The sequence below is a fragment of the Triticum aestivum genome, chromosome 7D, assembly GCF_018294505.1.
Source record: "Triticum aestivum cultivar Chinese Spring chromosome 7D, IWGSC CS RefSeq v2.1, whole genome shotgun sequence".
In the NCBI taxonomy this organism is placed as follows: Eukaryota; Viridiplantae; Streptophyta; class Magnoliopsida; order Poales; family Poaceae; genus Triticum; species Triticum aestivum.
This window is the reverse complement of record NC_057814.1, coordinates 19,550,467-19,568,609: the sequence shown is the minus strand read 5'-3', so window position 1 is coordinate 19,568,609 and position 18,143 is coordinate 19,550,467. Positions and strand designations below refer to the sequence as shown.

General features: G+C 45.5%; 1 protein-coding gene across 4 annotated transcripts; it reads right to left on the bottom strand.

Annotated features, from left to right (window-relative positions):
- On the bottom strand, positions 1–5,565 carry LOC123164468 (sucrose synthase 1). 4 transcript variants are annotated; one of them, XM_044581979.1, is made up of 15 exons: positions 5,401–5,565; positions 4,341–4,464; positions 3,575–3,704; positions 3,329–3,480; positions 3,032–3,221; positions 2,819–2,937; positions 2,480–2,696; positions 2,304–2,399; positions 2,061–2,234; positions 1,863–1,979; positions 1,608–1,774; positions 1,291–1,515; positions 883–1,201; positions 564–808; positions 1–476 (listed from the first exon to the last, which is right to left on the bottom strand). In XM_044581979.1, exons 2-15 carry the CDS (start codon positions 4,448–4,450, stop codon positions 290–292), a joined length of 2,448 nt encoding a protein of 815 aa, XP_044437914.1. In that variant the 5' UTR covers positions 4,451–4,464; positions 5,401–5,565; the 3' UTR covers positions 1–289. The 4 variants fall into 4 exon arrangements, with proteins under 4 accessions (XP_044437914.1, XP_044437913.1, XP_044437912.1 ...); XM_044581978.1 differs by having other exon boundaries at positions 4,341–4,467; positions 5,401–5,559; XM_044581977.1 differs by lacking the exon at positions 5,401–5,565 and adding an exon at positions 4,604–4,644.
- Between the last annotated feature and the right edge of the window lie 12,578 nt (positions 5,566–18,143).

Here is an 18,143-nt window from a genome sequence, read left to right as displayed (position 1 = left end):
TTTTCTTGGAAACGAGGATGGATGCTACTATTATTATTTCAGAAACGGCACCAAGGCCGTTCCTATTATTTAACGGTAACATCCAAGAAATACGACAAGCACCAACCGACTGACACACACCACATTTTCCTCTGTCCCGACTCACTCCCGCTACTAAACCAAACTAGCACACTGACTCGACCTTGAATCTTAAAAAAGAGCAGCGTCTAGGAAGAAAATCAAAGCATTATCAAATCTCAATCTTTGCAGGAATCCAAGCCACCCTTCTTTCGGCATGGAGGTGGCGAGATCACTTGCTTGCTGATTCTCCCTCAACAGCTAGCGGAACAGTGCTGGCCATGGTGCGGTACTTGAGGGCGTACAGCATCTCAAGGTAGCGGCGGGTCTCGCGCCTCTCAAGGTTGGAGACGTACTTCCAGAACCCATACACCCCAGTGAGGGTCATGAGCCTCTCAGAGTAAAGCTTCCAGGTGTATCTGAATAAGATAGGTAAAATGACTGTTAGTCGCAGAAACTAGTTATCCTCAGAGCTAGTAAAAACTAGTGAATTTTGAGTTGCATACTTCTCCTCAATACGCTGAAGCCCGCCCTGTGAAATCTTGGTCCAGTGGCTGGGGTCAACCTGGCACTTCTCAAAGAACTCAACAAGCAGAGTGGAGGCCTTGTCACCCTGGTAGGGATCAATGTGGTAGCCGGACACACCATTCACGATGATCTCAGCAGGACCACCATATGCAGTTGCAAAGGTAGGAAGACCGCAGGTCATGGCCTCGATGACAGTAAGCCCAAAAGCCTCATAGAAAGCAGGCTACACGCAGAAGAGTTATGTGAAAACGCAATTTTTTACCAGGCCAGTATGTGGTTTATGCAACATGTAGTTACCTGCACAAAGGCACCCTTGGTGTCACAGATGTAACGGTAGAGCTCAGCATTACGGACACGGTTCATCTGGGCTGAGATCCAGCGGACATGGCCATTCAGGTTGTACTGCTCAATAAGGTCAAACATCTTCTTGAACTCAGCCTGCTCCTCCTTGTCCTTTGATGGATTGCCATGGTCACCACAGACAACCACAAGGTTAACAAGTTCCTGCAGGCGAGGGTTCTTGCCATACAGCTCAACCAGACCAGTCAAGTTCTTGACACGGTCCAAACGAGCCATCGAGAAGATGATTGGCTTGTTCCTGTCCTTGAGCACATACCTGCAGAAGGTATTCTAGTCAGATGAACACCAATAACTGGATCAAACCGGTGCAGCTCAAGCAGTAAGAAACAATTCTCCAGTTCTCACTTGTGTTCATTGTTGTCAACATCGCTGTAGAGCAGCTCCTCGATCTCTGGGTGGAGGGAGGTGAGCCTCCTCTGTGACTCGGAGTATGGGAAGTAGATGGACATGTCCGCACCAGGTGAGACTATGTTAAACTTGGGGTCAAAAACATCGATACCATGGACAACACGGTACATCCCAGGCATTGTGAATGCCATGTGAGACTCGTACTGACCAACGGTGTCCTTGCTGAAAAGGCAGAGTTTCCATTAGGCCATGCAAAGCCAACAACAAAACAGAAGGGTATGATCAGTGAAAGTTCAGTTGTAAAGAAATATTACTTTCCAGCAATCTCTTGGAAGGTGCTTGTGATGATGAAGTCAGCATGGTTCATCGCAATCAGATCGGTAGTGAACTGGCATGAGAAGTGGTAGTGGTCCTCAAACTTCTTCCAGTAGAGGTCAGAGTTGGGGTACTTGGTTTTCTCAAGCGCGTGTGCAATGGTACACTGCATACCAACGATCATGGTAACATCAGCAAAGATCAATATGTGGTAAATATGCTTCCAAGAACAGAAAAGCGGCTAGAATTCATACATGAGTAACTCCCATCTTGTGTGCAAGCAGGCACGCAACAAGGTTTCCGTCGCTGTAGTTTCCGATGATCAGGTCAGGATTGGCCTGGAGCTCTCCGGAAATCTCGTGAGCCACATCCTGGCAGAAATGGGGCAGAGTTAGCAAAATATATCTGTGAATAATGACAAAGGTATGATGGTGAGGTTAGGAGGCATCTACTTCAGTGAAAGTCTCCAGGTACGGCCAGACTTCAAAACGAGAGATCCACTTGCGAACAATTCCACTTTCAGTTCTGAATGGCACACGGAGGATGTGGGTGTGCTCTGTACCGAGGACCTTCTCAAGACGCTGACCGCAGGTCGTGCCGGTTGCATCAGGGAGAAGCCTGGTGACCTGTGCAGGGCCAAAAAAAGTTCAGCATCATATTAAATGTTTTGTGTATCATCGAGATATTACACTTACAATAAGGATCCGTGGTGTGATGTCGAGGCCTTGCTGCTTGATCCTCAGCAGCATCTCGTTCTCCATAGCACGGACTTGATCCAGAATGTAGACAACCTTTGGGGAATCATAGCACAAAGATTAATCAGAACAGGTTTAGTCACATGACCATGTATAAACTATGCAGGATGTGTTACCTGGCCTCCGGTGTCAGGGTACCCCAAGACATTGGCTTGGGCAAAGTAACCGTGCGGCGACAGGATGACAACATTGAACACCATTGGGATTGTGCCAAGGAACTTCTCGAGCGTGGACGGGTCGGGAGCCTCGAGAAGGTCGAGGAGCAGGTGAAGGGTCTCCTGCGCACGCTTGGCGCAGTCACCCCAACCCTTCTCCAGGCCAAGTTCTTGGAACCTGTATTTGTCCAGTCAAAAGAACCGTTAATAACATCTCAGTGGTTCCTTCTGAAGAAAATACTCCAGGCCCCATGACCTGGCTAATAATTCCGTACAATACAATGGTCACTTGGTCAGTACCTGTGGTGGAAGTCCGAGTATGGAGTGTCTGCTGGGAGACCAGACAAATGCTCCTCGGCCTTCCTCAGAGCTCCCTGGAGAGCACTGAGGCTGCGGATTCTGTCGTTCAGCATCATAGTCTGGAGGAAACAGAGTACAAGTTTACATGCTTCTTTTTTCTGCCAAGTCTCATCAAAGTTTAAACAATGTATGCAGGATGAAAGATTGGGTTACCATGCCCTTGTAGTTGTGTGCGCGGAGGAAGTTGAGCAAGGGGTACATGCTCTCCTTGTCATGGAAGAGCTTCGATGACAGGTGCCTGTTGAGGAACTGCACGCCGTTGCCGATGGACTTGGACAGGGAAGGGCGAGGGAAGGAGGCATTGAATGGCTCAAAGTCAAGCTCAAGCACAAAGTCCTTGTTGCTGCCAAAACATAGAAGTACATATCGATAGAGTAAGAGAACGAAATCATAAAATCATAAGAGAACGAAGTCAATTATTTAGTACTGAATTTTCCTCTCTTTTTTTACCTTCCTTCAACAAGCTGTTCCTTGAACTGCAGGTACTCAGGGACGCTCAACTCCTCGACAGCGAGCTCACTCACATTGACCCTCACATACTCCCAGACACCAGGCCTTGGACGGATGGCAAGCGCGACCCACGGCGAGATGACGATCGCCTCCTGTATCATATACAGAAGTGCACCAATTAGAGCAACAGGTAAAGCAAAAAAGGATGCTCAAGAAGTCTGCTGAGATAAGTAGTCAGATGCAAACCTGCGCTGCCCTGAGCACATCCTCAAAGGCGCCATCCTTGAGCTTCTCGCGCTCTGCCTCAGGGATCGCGGTGTTGTACTCAGCGATGATCTGGTGGGACTGCAGCATTCCATTTCCAAGGTTGACCAACCTGCACAAAGCATCGTCAGATGCCGCATAAGATCCACCATATATCATTCAGAATTATCGGATTGAGTAAGATCCACCCAGATATATTTGCAAGTCAGATTGGTGACATTTGAAGCCATTGTTTAGCACAACATGCGTCATTCAGAGAAGAATTTGGAATTCCGTTGGAAACATTGCAGTGCTGGTTTTGATGCTGCATTTACTAAACTTGACAGAATAATATGAGATTCAGTTCAGTCAGATGTTGTGCCACATAGATCCTGTCAGATCCAAGCATCGGCAGACCGATTAGTGCATCATGTTCAGCAAGTCTTGATTAGCACTAGGACAAAGTGCAGAATACAATCATTCTACCCAGTGGGGCTGTATCGAATCTAAAAATGCACGTGCAGTCAGATCTGGCAGCAATCAACAGAACTCATCAGTGTTCAGTACTAGGTTTCAACAGAAACTTGTTTAAATATTTGATTGTTTGACCATATTTCCTGAGCAGGAATGAAGTTGCACACTAGGCCAGATCTAGTTAAGTATATAACAGTTTTTTCTAATACTGGCCATCACCAAGAGATTTATATTCTGGCATAAACTTATCAACAAAAAGGTAACAGTGGCAGTGCAGGGGAAACAGGGGTCGAACCTGGTGAAGACGGCGACGAGCTCGTTGGGGTGCGCGGAGAGGGAGTCGCCGATGCGCTCCCTGACGCTGTGGAGGCGGCTGAGGACACGGTCGCCGGCGGCTTCCCCCATCACTCAAGCCTAGTCTGCTGCAGAACAAGATTATCAGTGGTGGGTTCTTGACTTCAGAGATCCAACAGATGAACAGGAACCGAGCAAGATTTGAAGAAGACCAAAGAAAAATAAAACATTCGACGGCGCAAACTAGAGGATCGAGAGGCATACAAGAATCAAAATCTAGACTTAAGGTTTCAGACAGAGGACCGAGAAGGAGAAAGCAGTGGAGTGTGCGCATTTATAATTATAGTTTAGAGGTAGCCCAGGTGGTGTCCGGCGAGAAGTTGAAGTAGCCGACAGAAGCCGGTGGGTTTGCATGAGCAGCAGTAGCCGCCCGTTGGAACCGAAGCTGGCAGTGGCAGGGAGGAGGAAGAGTGACGCGTGCGAGCGCCTTGTAAAGCACGAGATCAGCGTGGGATTCCTTTCTTGCAGGCCATGCCAAGGTGGTTAAGGCTAATGGTGGTGATTAGGCGTCGAGCTTTTCGTGTTACCGGGAAATGACAGAAACAATCTGGAGCTAATTAACCATGGCTGCTAGCACAAGAAAGGAGAGCCGACCGACAGCGCGAGCTCCGACACGGACTGACTGAGGCGCAGACTTTTCGGCGGGAAGGGGGATGAGGATCCATGAGTGAGTAAGCTCGCTAGATCTAACAACATCTAAGGTGCATCCACTTGGTGGTGGGTTGGTGCTGAAACCTTAAACCCGTCTACAGAAGAGAATGATGGCAACTTGCCAGGGCCGCAGATCCGGTCGGAAGCACCCATCCACCACATCTCCGCAAGTGGATGCTGATTGCCATCTTCTGTCCCCTCCCCTAGTGGCTAGTGCAGCAAACCACTTTATTTTTTTCTTAATTATTAACAGCAAAAACAGAGGAGGCTGCACCGACGACACCGAAACAGAGCATAGCAGAGCACACGCAGAAGAAAGAAGAACTCCATTGGAATGTGGAGGAGCTCACCTTGCACTTCTTCTCCGCGAGGAGAGCCCCAGGAACCGCCACGCGAGGTAGAAACGAAGGGAAGCATAGAGAGGTGGACGACGACGGGTGAATGGAGAGCTCTGCCCACGGCGAGGCAGGGTATTTATGCTGCACGGCCGGGGTGGGGTGGCAGGTGGCACGCACCGTCATCTTTGCACTGCCCCCTTCTTCACTGTGCGAACTTGTTTGCTTGCGAAACAATTTAGCTGGATCAATTAGTGCATTCGATTCGCGGTGATCTGACCCGTATGTTTGATTTCTTTCCATGTGTACGTGGGTCTCTGTGGCGATATACGGCCGTGTCTGTGTGCAGCCGGGAAAAGGTTTCTTCCTTTCCTGTTCGAGACGTTTGGGGAGCAAGCCAAGCCATGGACCAAATTGATGGATCGCGGGGTCATAATCCGTGCCAAAACTATTGCTCAGGATTGGCCTCCCGTTTTTTTTATCTTGATTAATGTAGTATGTATTTCTAGAGATAAATTGAATTTATTTTTTTGCAAAAGAGAGATAAAATGTATTATTATCGGGGGCGTGGCTAAGCCTCGGTATCAGTTGGACTGAGATTTAATCACATGGACTGAGACATAACAAAGTCCGAGATTTAGCAACACCGTATTATCATAGCCGGCTGAGTATGAGCTCATTTTTTTCTTTTTTTTGAACATAATACAATCGCAGATGGTTACATACAATATTAATATATGTATTCTAGAAAAAAAATTGTAATAAGACAGGCCGGCCAGTGTCATATGCCTTCATTATTTATCTTGTTATTAATATATGTACTTTAGAAAAGCACAATGCATTATTATCAAAGGCTGGCCGAATATGAGCTCGTTTTTCTTTCTTTTTGTGAACACTGTTTAATCACAGATGCCCACGTACACACACATATGCACTTATACAGCTCAGTGGTATGAGCTCTTCTTTCGCTCGTGTCATCTTGGTGTGACTTTTCGAGTCAACAAATCTGCTGTCATGGAACAGAACTAACATATACGGAAAACATGTGCACATATTATACAACATTATTAATCAGTGGTTTCGCGGACAGTGATAGTGTCATCGAGAATTTATTTACTTGGGTGCGATGAGGTTGGAGGTGGATTTACAGTCGATTTTACTTTCTGACTGTCTATAGGAAGCCAACAGCCGGTTTTGTGGTAATGGTAACACACAACTTGGGTGCTTCTTTTTATCTACCTTGTTCTTTCGATCGCCAACACACTCTTTCTTTCTTTTCTCTCTGTGAGGGAGATCGCCAACACACTCTTGTCTAGTCTAGTAGTCTGAGCGAGCATTTTTTATGTATGTACAGTACGGGAATCTGTACGTGCATCCCGTAGGTCGCTCCACACCAGCCAGGGAGCAACTTTTTCCGTGCTGGATGGGGACAGGGCTCCTGCCAAAGGACGGGAAATCATCCACCGGCTGCTTTATATTACTCGGGATGGATGATGAGATTAGTTCGGGTGAGATCGGGTCTCGCTTGGGTTGGAAGCAAGGTGGAGATCAATGGCCCCTCTTTTCTTTCTTCAGGTGGATCGTCCCTTCCTACGTGCCCCCACAACCCAACCGAATCGCCACCAACACTTGTTCCTTCTTATCCACACCCCTCTACCCTCTCGCCTGACTGCTTGGCGGCCTGTGTTCAACAGTTTGCAAAATGTACTTCTCATGTAATTTTTATTATGTTTGAGACGCTCTATACTTCTGATAAAAATTTTATAATAGATCCGATCGTTTACGTAAAAAAGGTCTTTCTATTGAAATAAAAATCAGCTGAAAAAAAAGCTCCTGCCAACGAGGAGCAACCCAATGCACCAATGGACCGGGGAGATGTGACAATTTAGGAGGTGTGGTGATCAACAGATCGGTGTTAATACTACTACCTCCGTTCTGAATTACTTGTCGTAAAAATGGATAAAATTTGATATATCTAGAACTAAAATACATCTAGAGACATTTATTTCTTCAATAAGTAATTCCGGTTGGAGAGAGTAGATACTAATCAACTCAAAAAAAAATAGTAGATACTAATACTATGTGTTTTCACGTTAAGCTACTTATCAATCGGTTGGTTGAGCCACACTCCTTTTTTAGATCAAATAGCCAATTTCATTCATCCAGATGCAAGGTTACATTCGTGCTGAACAAGAGTTTGGCAAGAGGGTACAATAGTGATCTAGGAGTAGATCACTGGACAGCGGTCAAAATTATCCTTAGTGGAATAAGGATATGTTTCTCGATTATAGAGGTGACAAAAGGTTCATCGTAAACGGTTACGTCGATGCAAGCTTTGACACCGATCTGGATGACTCTAAGTCTCGATCTAGATACATATTAAAAGTGGGAGCTATTAGCTAGAGTAGCTCCGTGCAGAGCATTGTAAACATAGAAATTTGCAAAATACTTACGGATCTGAATGTGACAGACCCGTTGACTAAAATTATCTCACAAGCAAAACATGATCACACCTCAGTACTCTTGGGGCGTTAATCACATAGCGATGTGAACTAGATTACTGACTCTAGTAAACCCTTTGGGTGTTGGTCACATATAGATGTGAACTATGGGTGTTAACCACATAAAGATGTGAACTATAGATGTTAACTCACATGGCGATGTGAACTAGATTATTGACTCTAGTGCAAGTGGGAGACTAAAGGAAATATGCCCTAGAGGCAATAATAAAGTTATTATTTATTTCCTTATATTATTATAAATGTTTATTATTCATGCTAGAATTGTATTAACCAGAAACATAATACATGTGTGAATACATTGACAAACAGAGTGTCACTAGTATGCCTCTACTTGACTAGCTCATTGATCAAAGATGGTTATGTTTCCTAGCCATAGACATGAGTTGTCATTTGATTAACGGGATCACATCATTAGGAGAATGATGTGATTGACTTGACCCATTCCGTTAGCTTAGCACTTGATCGTTTAGTATGTTGCTATTGCTTTCTTCATGACTTATACATGTTCCTATGACTATGAGATTATACGACTCCCGTTTACCGGAGGAACACTTTGTGTGCTACCAAACGTCACAACGTAACTGGGTGATTATAAAGGTGCTCTACAGGTGTCTCCGAAGGTACTTATTGGGTTGGCGTATTTCGAGATTAGGATTTGTCACTCCGATTGTCGGAGAGGTATCTCTGGGCCCACTCGGTAATGCACATCACTATAAGCCTTGCAAGCATTGTAACTAATGAGTTAGTTGCGGGATGATGTATTACGGAACGAGTAAAGAGACTTGCCGGTAACGAGATTGAACTAAGTATTGAGATACCGACGATCGAATCTCGAGCAAGTAACATACCGATGACAAAGGAAACAACGTATGTTGTTATGCGGTCTGACCGATAAAGATCTTCGTAGAATATGTAGGAGCCAATATGGGCATCCAGGTTCCGCTATTGGTTATTGGGCAGAGAGGTGTCTCGGTCATGTCTACATAGTTCTCGAACCCGTAGGGTCCGCACGCTTAACGTTCGTTGACGATATAGTATTTATGAGTTATGTATGTTGGTAACCGAATGTTGTTCGGAGTTCGGGATAAGATCACGGATATGACGAGGAACTCCGGAATGGTCCGGAAGTAAAGATTGATATGTGGATAGTAGTGTTTGATCTCCGGAAGGGTTCCGGAATCCATCGGAAGGGGTTCCGGATGTTTCCCGAAATGTTTGGGCACGAGAACACTGTATCTGGGCCAAACGGGAAAGCCCATGAGGTTTTTGGAAAGCGCAAAAGGAAGTTCTGCGGAGTCCAGGGGCCAGACGCCAGGGTCCCTGGCGTCTGGGTCCAGACGCCGGGAACCCTGGCGTTTGGCCCTGGAGTCCGAGAAGGACTCTTGCCTTTCGGGTGAAACCGACTTTGTGGAGGCTTTTACTCCAAGTTTCGACCCCAAGGCTCAACATATAAATAGAGGGGTAGGGCTAGCACCCAAGACACAACAAGAAACACCAAGCCGTGTGCCGGAAACCCCGTCTCCTCTAGTTTATCCTCCGTCATAGTTTTCGTAGTGCTTAGGCGAAGCCCTGCGAAGATTGTTCTTCACCAACACCGTCACCACGCCGTCGTGCTGCCGGAACTCATCTACTACTTCGCCCCTCTTGCTGGATCGAGAAGGCGAGGACGTCACCGAGCCGAACGTGTGCAGAACTCGGAGGTGCCGTGCTTTTGGTACTTGGATCGGTCGGATCGTGAAGACTTACGACTACATCAACCGCGTTGATATAACGCTTCCGCTTTCGGTCTACGAGGGTACGTAGACAACACTCTCCCCTCTCGTTGCTATACATCACCATGATCCTGTGTGTGCGTATGAATTTTTTTGAAATTACTATGTTCCCCAACAGTGGCATCCGAGCCAGGTTTTATGCGTAGATGTTATATGCACGAGTAGAACACAAGTGAGTTGTGGGCAATACAAGTCATACTGCTTACCAGCATGTCATACTTTGGTTCGGCGGTATTGTTGGATGAAGCAGCCCGGACCGACATTACGCGTACGCTTACGCGAGACTGGTTCTACCGACGTGCTTTGCACATAGGTGGCTGGCGGGTGTCAGTTTCTCCAACTTTAGTTGAACCGAGTGTGGCTACGCCCGGTCCTTGAGAAGGTTAAAACAGCACTAACTTGACGAACTATCGTTGTGGTTTTGATGCGTAGGTAAGAACGGTTCTTCCTCAGCCCGTAGCAGCCACGTAAAACTTGCAACAACAAAGTAGAGGACGTCTAACTTGTTTTTGCAGGGCATGTTGTGATGTGGTATGGTCAAGATGTGATGAGATATATATAAGATGATCATGTTTTGTTGAAGTTATCGGCAACTGGCAGAAGCCTTATGGTTGTCTCTTTATTGCATAAGATGCAAGCACCAAATAATTGCTTTACTTTATCGCTATGCGATAGCAATAGTTGCAAGAGCAATAGTTGACGAGACGACCATGTGACGACACATTTATATAGATCAAGATGATGGAGATCATGGTGTCATGCCGGTGACGATGGAAATCATGATGATGCTTTGTAGATGGAGATCAAAGGCACAAGATGATGATGGCCATATCATGTAACATATTTTGATTGCATGTGATGTTTATCTTTTATACATCTTATCTTGCTTTGATGGATGGTAGCATTATAACATGATCTCTCACTAAATTATCAAGGTATAAGTGTTCTCTCTGAGTATGCACCGTTGCGAAAGTTCTTCGTGCTGAGACACCACGTGATGATCGGGTGTGATAGGCTCTACGTTCAAATACAACGGGTGCAAAATAGTTGCACACGCGGAATACTCAGGTTAAACTTGACGATCCTAGCATATAACAGATATGGCCTCGGAACACTTAGACCGAAAGGTCGAGCGTGAATCATATAGTAGATATGATCAACATAGTGATGTTCACCATTGAAACTACTCCATCTCACGTGATGATCGGACATGGTTTAGTTGATATGGATCACGTGATAACTTAGAGGATTAGAGGGATGTCTATCTAAGTGGGAGTTCTTTAATAAATTTGATTAAGTGAACTTTAATTTATCATGAACTTAGTCCTGGTAGTATTAGCATATCTATGTTGTAGATCAATAGCTCGCGATGTTGCTCCCCGTTTAATTTTTATATGTTCCTAGATAAAACTAAATTGAAAGATGATAGTAGCAATGATGCGGACTGGGTCCATGATCTGAGGTTTATCCTCATTGCTGCACAGCAGAATTATGTCCTTGATGCACCGCTAGGTGACAGACCTATTGCAGAAGCAGATGCAGACGTTATGAACGTTTGGCTAGCTCAATATGATGACTACTTGATAGTTTAGTGCACCATGCTTAACCGCTTAGAATCGGGACTTCAAAGACGTTTTGAACGTCATGGACCATATGAGATGTTCCAGGAGTTGAAGTTAATATTCCAAGCAAATACCCAAGTTGAGAGATATGAAGTCTCCAACAAGTTCCATAGCTAAATGATGGAGGAGAATAGCTCAACCAGTGAGCATGTGCTCAGATTGTAAGGGTACTACAATTGCTTGAATCAAGTGGGAGTTAATCTTCCAAATAAGATAGTAATTGACAAAGTTCTCTAGTTACTATCACCAAGTTAATAGAACTTCGTGATGAACTATAATATGCAAGGGATGACGAAAGTAATTCCCGAGCTCTTCGCGATGCTGAGATCGGCGAAGGTAGAAATCAAGAAAAGAGAATCAAGTGTTGGTGGTTGACAAGACCACTTGTTTCAAGAAAAGGGCAAAGGGAAGAAGGGGAACTTCAAGAAGAATGGCAAGCGAGTTGCTGCTCAAGTGAAGAAGCCCAAGTCTGGACCTAAGCCTGAGACTGAGTGCTTCTACTACAAGGGGACTGGTCACTGGAAGCGGAACTGCCCAAAGTATTTGGCGGATAAGAAGGATGGCAAAGTGAACAAAGGAATATTTGATATACATGTTATTGATGTGTACTTTACTAGTGTTTATAGCAACCCCTCAGTATTTGATACTAGTACAGTTGCTAAGATTAGTAACTCGAAACGGGAGTTGCAGAATGAACAGAGACTAGTTAAGGGTGAAGTGACGATGTGTGTTGGAAGTGGTTCCAATATTGATATGATCATCATCGCACACTCCCTATACTTTTGGGATTAGTGTTGAACTTAAAATAAATGTTATTTAGTGTTTGCGTTGAGCATGAATATGATTGGATCATGTTTATTGCAATACGGTTATTCATGTAAGCTAGAGAATAATTGTTGTTCTGTTTGCATGAATAAAACCTTCTATGGTCATACACCCAATGAAAATGGTTTGTTGGATCTCGATCGCGGTGATACACATTTTCATAATATTGAAGCCAAAATATGCAAAGTTAATAATGATAGTGCAACTTATTTGTGGCACTGCCGTTTAGGTCATATTGGTGTAAAGCGCATGAAGAAACTCCATGCTAATGGACTTTTGGAATCACTTGATTATGAATCACTTGATGCTTGCGAACCATGCCTCATGGGCAAGATGACTAAGATTCCGTTCTTCGGAACAATTGAGCGAGCAATAGATTTGTTGGAAATCATACATACTGATGTATGTGGTCCGATGAATATTGAGGCTCATGGCGGGTACCATTATTTTCTGACCTTCACAGATGATTTGAGCAGATATGGGTATATCTACTTGATGAAACACAAGTCTGAAACATTTCAAAAGTTCAAAGAATTTCAGAGTGAAGTGGAGAATCATCGTAACAAAAATAAAAGTTTCTACGATATGAGCGCAGAGGTAAAATATTTGAGTTACGAGTTTGGCCTTCAGTTAAAACAATGTGAAATAGTTTCACTACACACGCCACCTGGAACACCACAATGTAATGGTGTGTCCGAACGTCGTAACCGCACTTTATTAGATATGGTGCGATTTATGATGTCTCTTACCGATCTACCACTATCGTTTTGGGGTTATGCATTAGAGACAGCTACATTCACATTAAATAGGGCACCATCTAAATCCGTTGAGACGACACCGTATGAACTATGGTTTCGCAAGAAACCTAAGTTGTTGTTTCTTAAAGTTTGAGGTTGCAATGCTTATGTGAAAAAGTTTCAACCTGATAAGCTCAAACCCAAATCGGAGAAGTGCGTCTTCATAGGATACCCAAAAGAAATTGTTGGGTACACCTTCTATCACAGATCCGAAGGCAAGATATTCGTTGCTGAGAATGGATCCTTTCTAGAGAAGGAGTTTCTCTCAAAAGAAGTGAGTGGGAGGAAAGTAGAACTTGATGAGGTAACTGTACCTGCTCCCTTATTGGAAAGTAGTTCATCACAGAAACCGGTTCCTGTGACACTTACATCAATTAGTGAGGAAGCTAATGATGATGATCATGAAACTTCCGATCAAATTACTACCGAACCTCGTAGGTCAACCAGAATAAGATCCGCACCAGAGTGGTACGGTAATCCTGTTCTGGAGGTCATGTTACTTGACCATGACAAACCTACGAACTATGAGGAAGCGATGATGAGCCCAGATTCTGCAAAATGGCTTGAGGCCATGAAATCTGAGATGGGATCCATGTATAAGAACAAAGTGTGGACTTTGGTTGACTTGCCCGATGATCGGCAAGTCATAGAAAATAAATGGACCTTCAAGAGGAAGGCGGACGCTGATAGTAGTGTTACTATCTACAAAGCTAGACTTGTCGAAAAAGGGTTTTTGACAAAGTTCAAGGTGTTGACTACAATGAGACTTTCTCACTCGTAGCGACGCTTAAGTATGTCCGAATCATGTTAGCAAAATTGCCACATTTTATGAAATCTGGCAAATGGATAAACAAAACTGCATTCCTTAATGGATTTATTAAAGAAGAGTTGTATATGATGCAACCAGAAGGTTTTTTCAATCCTAAAGTTGCTAACAAAATATGCAAGCTCCAGCAATCCATCTATGGACTGGTGCAAGCATCTCGAAGTTGGAATATACGCTTTGATAAGTTGATCAAAGCATATAGTTTTATACAGACTTGCGGTGAAGCCTGTATTTACAAAAGTGAGTGGGAGCACTACAACATTTCTGATAAGTATATGTGAATGACATATTGTTGATCGAAAATAATGTAAAATTATTCTACAAAGCATAAAGGAGTGTTTGAAAGGAGTTTTTCAAAGGAAGACCTCGGTGAAGCGGCTTACATATTGAGCATCAAGATCTATAGAGATAGATCAAGACGCTTGATAAGATTTTCAATGAGTATGTACCTTGACAAGATTTTGAATTAGTTCAAGATGGAACAGTCAAAGAAGGAGTTCTTGCCTGTGTTTACAAAGGTGTGAAGTTGAGTAAAGACTCAAAACCCGACCACAGCAGAAAATAGAAAGAGAATGAAAAGTCATTCCCTATGCCTCAGTCATAGGTTCTATAAAGTATGCTATGCTATGTACCAGACATATTGTGTACCTCACGAAGAGTTTGGCAAGAGGGTACAATAGTGATCTAGGAGTAGATCACTGGACAGCGGTCAAAATTATCCTTAGTGGAATAAGGATATGTTTCTCGATTATGGAGGTGACAAATGGTTCGTCGTAAACGGTTACGTCGATGCAAGCTTTGACACCGATCTGGATGACTCTAAGTCTCGATCTAGATACATATTGAAAGTAGGAGCTATTAGCTAGAGTAGCTCCGTGCAGAGCATTGTAAATATAGAAATTTGCAAAATACTTACGGATCTGAATGTGACAGACCCGTTGACTAAAATTAACTCACAAGCAAAACATGATCACACCTTAGTACTCTTTGGGTGTGAATCACATAGCGATGTGAACTAGATTACTGACTCTAGTAAACCCTTTGGGTGTTGGTCACATATCGATGTGAACTATGGGTGTTAACCACATAAAGATGTGAACTATAGATGTTAAATCACATGGCGATGTGAACTAGATTATTGACTCTAGTGCAAGTGGGAGATTGAAGGAAATATGCCCTAGAGGCAATAATAAAGTTATTATTTATTTCCTTATATCATGATAAATGTTTATTATTCATGCTAGAATTGTATTAACCAGAAAATAATACATGTGTGAATACATTGACAAACAGAGTGTCACTAGTATGCCTCTACTTGACTAGCTCATTGATCAAAGATGGTTATGTTTCCTAGCCATAGACATGAGTTGTCATTTGATTAACGGGATCACATCATTAGGAGAATGATGTGATTGACTTGACTCATTCCGTTAGCTTAGCACTTGATCGTTTAGTATGTTGCTATTGCTTTCTTCATGACTTATACATGTTCCTATGACTATGAGATTATGCAACTCCCGTTTACAGGAGGAACACTTTGTGTGCTACCAAACGTCACAACGTAACTGTGTGATTATAAAGGTGCTCTACAGGTGTCTCCGAAGGTACTTGTTGGGTTGGCGTATTTCGAGATTAGGATTTATCACTCCGATTGTCGGAGAGGTATCTCTGGGCCCACTCGGTAATGCACATCACTATAAGCCTTGCAAGCATTGTAACTAATGAGTTAGTTGCGGGATGATGTATTACGGAACGAGTAAAGAGACTTGCCGGTAACGAGATTGAACTAGGTATTGAGATACCGACGATCGAATCTCGGGCAAGTAACATATCGATGACAAAGGGAACAACGTATGTTGTTATGCGGTCTGACCGATAAAGATCTTCGTAGAATATGTAGGAGCCAATATGGGCATCCAGGTTCCGCTATTGGTTATTGACCAGAGAGGTGTCTCGGTCATGTCTACATAGTTCTCGAACCCGTAGGGTCCGCACGCTTAACGTTTATTGACGATATAGTATTTATGAGTTATGTATGTTGGTAACCGAATGTTGTTCGGAGTTCGGGATAAGATCACGGATATGACGAGGAACTCCGGAATGGTCCGGAAGTAAAGATTGATATGTGGATAGTAGTGTTTGATCTCCGGAAGGGTTCCGGAATCCATCGGAAGGGGTTCCGGATGTTTCTCGAAATGTTTGGGCACGAGAACACTTTATCAAGGCCAAAGGGGAAAGCCCACGAGGTTTTTGGAAAGCGCAAAAGGAAGTTTTGCGGAGTCGAGGGGCCAGACGCCAGGGTCCCTGACGTCTGGGTCCAGATGCCGGGAACCCTGGCGTCTGGCCCTGGAGTCCGAGAAGGACTCTTGCCTTTCGGGTGAAACCGACTTTGTGGAGGCTTTTACTCCAAGTTTCGACCCCAAGGCTCAACATATAAATAGAGGGGTAGGGCTAGCACCCAAGACACAACAAGAAACACCAAGCCGTGTGCCGGCAACCCCGTCTCCTCTAGTTTATCCTCCGTCATAGTTTTCATAGTGCTTAGGCGAAGCCCTGCGAAGATTGTTCTTCACCAACACCAGCACCACGCCGTCGTGCTGCCGGAACTCATCTACTACCTCGCCCCTCTTGCTGGATCAAGAAGGGGAGGACGTCACCGAGCCGAACGTGTGCAGAACTCAGAGGTGCCGTGCTTTCGGTACTTGGATCGGTCGGATCGTGAAGACTTACGACTACATCAACCGCGTTGATATAATGCTTCCGCTTTCGGTCTACGAGGGTACGTAGACAACACTCTCCCCTCTCGTTGCTATACATCACCATGATCCTGTGTGTGCGTAGGAATTTTTTTGAAATTACTACGTTCCCCAGCATGCGGCGCCACTCGTCCGCCTTCTCGTTGGCGGCGACGTTGTCGGCGACCGCCTGCTGCCACTCGAGGGCTTCGAGCTCCTCGGCGTGGCGCCGACGCTCCTCCTCCTTGCGCACGCTCCGCTCGGCGATGGCGGCGGCGACGGCGTCGAACTCCGCGACGTAGTCCTCCGGCCCGATGACTCCGCGGCGGCCGAGCGGAGCGGGCTCCTCGGGCTCCTCCTTCACCGGGTCGAAGGCGAACGGCGCCGGCGGCTCCGGTTCCTCCTCCTCGTCCGACCAATCCCTCTTCACGGGGAGGAAGCTCGCGGAGGAGGAGGAGGAGGAGGAGGAGGATCCGGCGTACGAAGAACGCGCGGAGGAGAACGACGCGCGCCGGCGGTCGTACTCCACCGTCTCGCGGCGGTCGAAGCTTGCCGGCGGCGAAAGACCGCGATTGGTCCACTTCCGCGCGCCGCGCTTCCTCGCGCCGTCGGACCGGACGCACCGCTCGCGCTCCGGGTCCCTCTCCCTGCCGGATCTGCTGCCGGAGCCGCGTCCGAAGCTCCACATTCGCCCCCACATGGCGGCTGGAGGCGGGGCGGAGGGTCGCCGGCGGCGAGAAATTGGGAGAGGAGAAAGGGGAATCGGGTGGCGCGCGGCGGCAGGGGATAGGGTTTGGACCCGCAAAAGGGTCGCGGAACCGCACTTATAGCGCTCCGGGGGCGGGGGGGGGGGGGGGCAGTTTGCGGGCTGCGGCAAAAGTTTTTGCGGGCCGGGCGAGTATGCGGGGTCTGTTCTGGCCGCAAAATTGGCCCGAGTCCGCATACTCGCCGGAATTTTTGAGGGCCGGGCGTTTTGCGGGGTCTGCTAGAGTTGCTCTCACCAGATGGCAAATTTCTTTACGTCTTGGCAATTTTGTTAGATTTTTTTCAGCTATTCAAAATTAGCTGCAAACACCCGTTTTTGAAACTGGGCTTGTTTTGGCTCAATTGGAGGCCTGAACAGGGGGGTTAGAGAAGGCTCGTTCCATCCCTCTCTAGATCAGACGTTTTCGTTCGGTAGGCCGATCATTCCCTGGGAAACGAATCATTCCTTCTAATAAGTCTAGAGACCTGATGTTCGCCAGAAATTTGAGTCCAAAACAAATGTGCCAATGGTCAACCAGTGGTTGACCCAATTGGCTCACACCAAAAGATTGTTCTCCTGCTGTTCTGTTTTTGTTGCTCAAGTGACCTGACTCGATTGAAACCAGGAAACTACTATCCTCACATTTATCACTCACTCAAATAGTACTAAATTGCATTTCCCTTTTTTGAGATAGCTAAACTGCATGTCCGTATGATCAAACAATCATTCTCCCGATTCTCAGAAAAAAAAAACAATCATTCTCCCTAAAAAAAAAAAAAAAAAACAAATGCAAACTATTCCGCGTCCGTTCTTGGGCCCATTCGTAGGCCTCGCGAGGCCTGGACTTTACAAGAAATAACGATTCTACCTCTGGCCCATTCCGCTACCGGCGCACGCAGCCCCTCCCTTCTTGC